A 6,643-nucleotide genomic window follows, 5' to 3' on the forward strand; every position below is an offset into this window, starting at 1 on the left:
AAACCCTTGAACTTGATGAAGGATCAAGAGTCGGACCACAGACGGAGAGAAATAGAAACAGTGTTGCTGCTGACAATGAAGGCATAGGAAACAAAAGACAAGTGGTTGAAACAGAAGAAACAGAAAGAGAAGACATGCTTGAGAGTGACGGAGATGGGGACAAAAGACCAGTGGTTGGAGTAGAAAGAGAACAATGTTATTATGTTATGCATGAGATGAATGAAGAAGAGGTGGAGGACTGCAACAATGGTCGGAACTGGAAACGAAATGCCAGCATTGGCTGAAGCGGAAGGAAAACCAGACACTGCGCACGAGAGTGGGGAGTCACTTGGTCGGCATGACGGTGGAGATCGTACCTTGAGGTCAGAGACCTGAGACTTCTCCGTTCTGCTCCTATCAAGAGTAGACGTAATCTAGATCTAGATCTACCATCCTTGCACTTTTTTCCAAGATCTACGCTGTCATTGATTTCCATTTTGTTTGCAGGCTCTGATCAGGAGTCTGTTGAATCTCATTAAAGTTGAATGTAGGCCTACCATATTTCAAATTGCACCTTATACGTTTGTTATTCATTTCCTTCATTGTTTGTCATGTTTTCAAGTGTTTGAAGCTTGTTTAACGCCTGGCCGCATAACGGGCATGGATTCGGCTGCACTTAAGTCAGGTGGCCGCATCGTTGGCTCGTCGTCTGCCACACCCAAGTCAGGTGGCCGCATCGTTGGCTCGTCGTCTGCCACACCCAGGGCTGCCGGGCACCAAGTGGTAAGCCAAAGTTGAGCAGAAAACACCCACTGCACTCTATACTTGAAGTCTTTAAATTCCCGGCCAGGTCAGGGCCCTTCCTGCGGCTTTTTTCTCCACGAAAATCAAGTTGGGAATCGCTTAGTGCAAAAGTGCTAGCTAGGGGGGAATGTTCACTCGTGGCCCCAAGTGGTCGGGTTACTCTAATATCATTATAAGCACAATCAATCAACAGTCCCTTTCATAATAAGATGTCAGTCAAGTCCTGCTACTTTCAATCAGGCTTTTGATATAATTTGCAAAACAATCAAATCTTCATGAATTATACTTATAAATGAGATCAAACAATAATTTTGAAATATATCCTTACTGGATTCCTCCCTTCATTAGGATCAATTTCATCTGTAACATCATCCTCTTCCTCATCAAGAAAAATAGCTTGAGTTTGATCAAAATCATCTGCTGGGTCCATTCTGCACATGGAAAAAAAAGCATGATTAAAATCTAATTACAGATAAAAGACATCAAAAACTAACACAGTGACATCTCAAAAGTATGGACTTTTAAAATTCGCAATATCTACATACACGGTAACTGGGCACCTAGCCTCAATACCTAAGTACACGGTAACCGGTAACCGGGCATGTAGCGTCAATATCTACGTACATGGTAACCGGTAACCAGGCATGTAGATCTAGTCTCAGTGTCATGTACAGTAGGGTAACCGGGCAGTTCAGAACTCCAAGTTCAGTTTTTGTCATCCGGTGTTGCTTTCATCCCCACCCCTCTCCCAACTGCACCTTTAAAAAAATCAATAATCCCCCCATTCCGGAACCCTATACTTCGCAGCGCACAGACTTTGAATGAACTTCGGTGACCCCAACCGGTACTCACAATGTGATGCACATGAGCAGGTTCACTGACTGGTCACGATGGCGAGCCCGACAAGACGTTTAATTATGACTTTCTTTTTTCTTCAGCAAGTGACAGCACAGTACAGGACAAATATATTTTCATTCCGGTAACCGTGTATGTAGATACTGAGTCTATGTGCCCGGTTACCGTGTACGTAGATACTGAGAATAGGTGCCCGGTTACCGTGTACGTAGACACTGTTTAAAATTACCATAGAGAGTAAACAAGATCCATCTTCATAATTTTCTGAGGAGTCAAACAACCACATTTCTTGTCAGAGAGCTGTATCTCGTGACTCCAAAAAGCATCCCCATAGATATCTATATATGTGTGTAAACTGTACATTAAATTTGTTTTTTAAATTGCAGTAAACAACGAACAGAGTTCGTTCTACGTTCAGTCGCATGTTACCCGAACTCTAACCCTACCCCTAACACTATCCATACAACCTACCCCTACCCTTATCCCACCTCTAACCCTGCCCCTCTATTCTACTCTGTCTCAAAGTAATAGTGGTCGCTCGTTACGGAAATCCTCCCCAATAATCAAGGATCAATAAAGAATCAGAATAGCAAGCCATAATCAATAATCAATGAGAATATAAACTTACTTTACTTTTACACTTTACAGACTAGATTCTAGTTTACTACTTCCTGTAGTCTGGTAGCTTGGAGCACTTTAGGATGAAAATTTCCAATCTATACACCGTTAAAAGCAGTTCGTTTTTCTTCATCGAGTAAAAGAAAACAATGATTCTCTTTAGAACTGCTTACTCAACGTTCCGTTGGCCGTTGTACAGTACACAACGCACAACACTGTGGAGTGTCAAGAAAAAACTCTCGTATTTACCTGCCTTTACCGCGCTTCAACCAGAGTTACTCCTCTTTACGCGGAATTGCGAAGTAAACAGAAAACATTCCAAGATGCCAAATTGCTAAACGATATCAAAGAGCCAAGTTTATCAGATATCAAACAATTACGTGCTATAATCCTATGTGTCGTCGCCATATGACGACTTTTTCTCTCGCATATTTGATTTTTCATATTTGTATCCTTTCCTGAAAAAATAACAATCTTTCTAAGAAAGTACCAGGTCCTGATGTTAATTACCTACAAAGAGGGTTACCTATAAAATCCTGGTAAAGTAAATACGTTTTTAATTTTTTCAGATTTAGTAGAAGAATTTCATATGTAGCGGTTTTTAGGATTTGGCTGGGGGGGGGGTTGGGGGGGTTCTTGGGTTTTTTTTCCTTAACTGGAAGAAAGCTGCCTAGGGGACAAGTTATAGGATAGCCTAGGCCTGCCGGTATTTCAGAATACAAACACGTAATAATTGTAAGTTCCAACGCCAGAGAGGATGAGATGTTATTAATTGTATTGAGCCACGGTGGATTGTCCTAATCTTATTCATTTTTCCTATTGTTTGACGCCAATCACCAAATTGGTTTTTGTTTAAATTTTAAAAAATTGATCTTAAATGATGCGGTTATTTGAATATTACACGAGATCTTGATAAGGCAACGTTTTGTTTCCCCCACAGCGCACCAGATTCAACCCACCTTTAACTTTTTTTGTGGGTGTAATTTGACAATTTGTGAGGTGCATGAGATCAAAGAGGTAAATCACCTTTTTGTCAATGCAGATCACTAGAAGCGTTGTTGTGTTGAAGTGTGTGATTACCATTTCAATTAAATTCAGCGTCTGTGGTATAGGTCTAGCCGTAAAACTCTCCACGATCACACACAAGAGAAGGGAGTTCGATTCCCGTGTGCACATACGTCATATTCCTCTCAGCTCAAGCTGGCAGTGACAGAAGAAATTCGGAGCTATATAGATAACAACATGCACCATATATAACATATAACTATCTACTCGTTCCTTACCATTCCTCTCCTCCTTAGTGGCCAGGCATCATTATGTCAATACAGTATGAAAGGCAACGAACCAGGCTGCACTCAGACCTTTGACTTTAGCGATGAGGTCATCAAAGACAACCTCATAAGAGGTACTGCAGACCCAGAGATATTATCAGACCTGCTCGGTGATCCAAAACGGACAGGACGCTGGAAGAAACAGTCACTTTCATTGCCCAAAAGGAGCAAGACAAAGTGACGAGGAGTATTGTTGGAGACAGCTCTGGCGTGATAAGCCATCCCATAAAACCAAATCCCCACCCCAATTCAGGAGGCAAATGTTTGGCTTGTGGAAAACCCGGCCATGGCCCCCAAAATGATCGAAACACAAGAGCAAAGCATTGTGTAGCCTGGTCTTATAGTTGTGCCAAATGTTCGGTGAAGGGCCATTACACCTCTTCCTGCAGCAAGTGCACGACATGCAGCAACTGGGGTCATAGGGACAAATCTTCTAAATTTTGCTCGCACAACTCACAGCACTGAGTAAAATCTTAGGAAAAAGACAACAAACACAGCAAAACCTTCCAGACTGAAGACGATGCCGCAAATTTCATCTTTGACCAATTCTGTGGCACTCATATAGGAGACAAACCAACGCCCGCCAAGGTGCTCAACGGCAAAAAACAACAGCATTAGAACACCATGTTTTCGACAGGCAATGGGTATTGCACGACCTTCAGAACCTCACCCCATAATGACTGTCCAACTGACTCCGACACCAAAGGATCACGCTATCTTAGGCTACCCAATGTCAGACACATCGAAACTATCATTCATCATAGCGCCCATGATTGCCGACTCAGGCTGCCAGACCTCGATTATCCCATTCCGTTCCGCCCTAACAATGGGAATCAACCCAGTCAGGTTAGTGATGCGAGGAGCAATCCAGGAAGACCTGGGTGTGGAAGGTGCGGTCATTACAGATGTATCCACAACAGATGCATCTGGCGCAACCAGATCAACAAAACAGTTTATGTATGTGTCTGCCAAGAAGGAGAAAGCCTTTCTTTGTCGAGAGACACTATTGTCACTTTTGGGAGCCCTACATTCCAACTTTCCACGGGTGCCTGCACCGTGCCCACCGGACTCTGTCGCGTCCACAGACAGCCCTCAGTACCCAGCCTGCCCTTGCCCAAGACGTGACCAGGAACCACTCCTGATACCAAACAGGATACCCCCAGGCCTAACGGCCTCACAGAAGAATATGCCAGCTTTCCGGGAATGGCTGATTAACTACTACAGTGCCACAGCCTTCAATACCTACGAGCACCAACCTCTACCCATGATGAAATGTGAGCCCCTTCGACTATTTGCAGACCCGGATGCCAAACCTGTAGCAATTCACACACCTGCCCTTGTGCCTATCCTTTGGCAGGGCAAAGTTTACCAGAACCTTGAAAGAGATGTCCTGGGTGTGCTAGAAAGGGTGGATCCCAATACAGCCGTCACATGGTGCTCTTCGGTGGTAATAACACCTAAATCTGATGGCCCCCCGGGGCGAACCGTTGACCTACAGCCACAGAACCACCATGCAGTAAGACGGACCCACCACGTGCCAAGCCCATTCCACCTAGATGATCGCATCCCGCAGAACACTAGAAAGACCATAATTGATGCCTGGAATGGCTACCACTCTGCACCCAATCATCACGATAACCAAAATGTCACAACCTTCATCACACCTTGGGGCCGCTACCGATACAAGGTTTCCCCACAAGAATTCCTAACCAGCGGAGGTGGCTACAACCTGCGATTTGATGCCATCATTGCCGATTTCCGAAACAAAGTCAAATGTGTGGACGACACATGCATGTGGGCAGACAGCATTGGCAATGCTTTTTTTTTTCAGACATGCCAATGGTTAGATTTGTGTGCCGGCAACGGAATCACACTGAACACCAAGAAATTCCAGTTTGCTGAGGACACTGTGGAATTCGCAGGCATGACAGTGACGCAAACAAACACCAAACCCAGTTTGAAATTCCTGAACTATATCCAGCATTTCCCAACACCAACTGACATCTCGGGTGCAAGGTCTTGTTTGGGTTCGTCAACCAAGGAGCGTATGTCTTGGACATGGCAAGGCAAATGAAGCCCTTCCTACACCTTCTGAAACCCTCTGCAAAGTTTAACTGGACGGATGAACTCGACACTCTCTTCCAAAAATCGAAAGATATTATCATCAACAAGTTGAAAGAGGGCGTGAGGTAGTTTGATCCATCCATGACAACTTGCCCAGCAACCAATTGGTCAGTGAATGGGATTGGATTCCTGTTGAAACAGAAATTGTCAGTGTCCATAGAAGACTTCAGCTTGCTGTCGAGATGGTTGGAAACACTTTCTAGTAGGAAGCAGGTTCACCACCCCCTCTGAAAGCAAATATGCTCCCATAGAGGGCGAAGCACTCGCAGTCGCATATGCCCTTCACCAGACACGCTACTATATTCTAGGCTGCTCAGACCTAATCGTAGCGACAGACCACAAACCCTTAACCCCCATCCTGAATGACAGATCTCTAACTGAAAACTCCAACAGGCGCCTGCTCAATCTGAAAGAAAAAAACGTTCTCTTTACATACACAATTATCCACGTCTCTGGTGCACAGAACAAAGGACCTGACGCAGCCTCACGCTACCCAGCCAAACTTGAGAAGGGAGAACAGCCTCTTGAAGACATTGCAGACCCATTTGCGGAAGACTGGACCACCACCCTGTAAGCTTCAGCCACATTACATACAATTTCTAATGTCGTTACATGGAACATGGTCTGTGAGGCCACAGACAACGACGCAACTCTCACCTTCCTTATGAAACATCTCCAGGATGGCTTCCCCAGTCAGAGCCGTGACCTCCCATCTGAATTCTGTTCCTTCCAACGTTATGCGGACAGCCTGTGTTGCGTCGATGGTGTGATCCTCATGGGACATCGCATTGTGATTCCGGCGTCACTCCAGCCAAGCATCCTTAATGCTCTCCACGCTGCACATCAAAGTGTTGGTGCCATGTGCGCAAGGACAGCAGACTCCGTTTTTTGGCCATACATCACCACAGACATAACTAAAATCAGTGAGGAGT

The 6,643-nt window shown here is 44.8% G+C and overlaps 1 protein-coding gene across 1 annotated transcript in view; it reads right to left on the minus strand.

Annotated features, from left to right (window-relative positions):
- The window catches only part of LOC101855063 (mediator of DNA damage checkpoint protein 1), a 31,975-nt gene extending 29,485 nt beyond the window's left edge, over positions 1-2,490 (minus strand). Inside the window, exons 1-2 of the mRNA XM_005110784.2 lie at positions 2,430-2,490; positions 1,112-1,214 (exon numbers count right to left, since the gene is read on the minus strand). Of these exons, the coding sequence (XP_005110841.2) occupies positions 1,112-1,213 (102 nt within the window). The 5' untranslated portion in view covers position 1,214; positions 2,430-2,490. The remainder of the gene's footprint in view (positions 1-1,111; positions 1,215-2,429) is intronic.
- Positions 2,491-6,643: the final 4,153 nt, after the last annotated feature.

Source organism: Aplysia californica, unplaced genomic scaffold (assembly GCF_000002075.1).
Source record: "Aplysia californica isolate F4 #8 unplaced genomic scaffold, AplCal3.0 scaffold00944, whole genome shotgun sequence".
NCBI lineage: Eukaryota > Metazoa > Mollusca > Gastropoda > Aplysiida > Aplysiidae > Aplysia > Aplysia californica.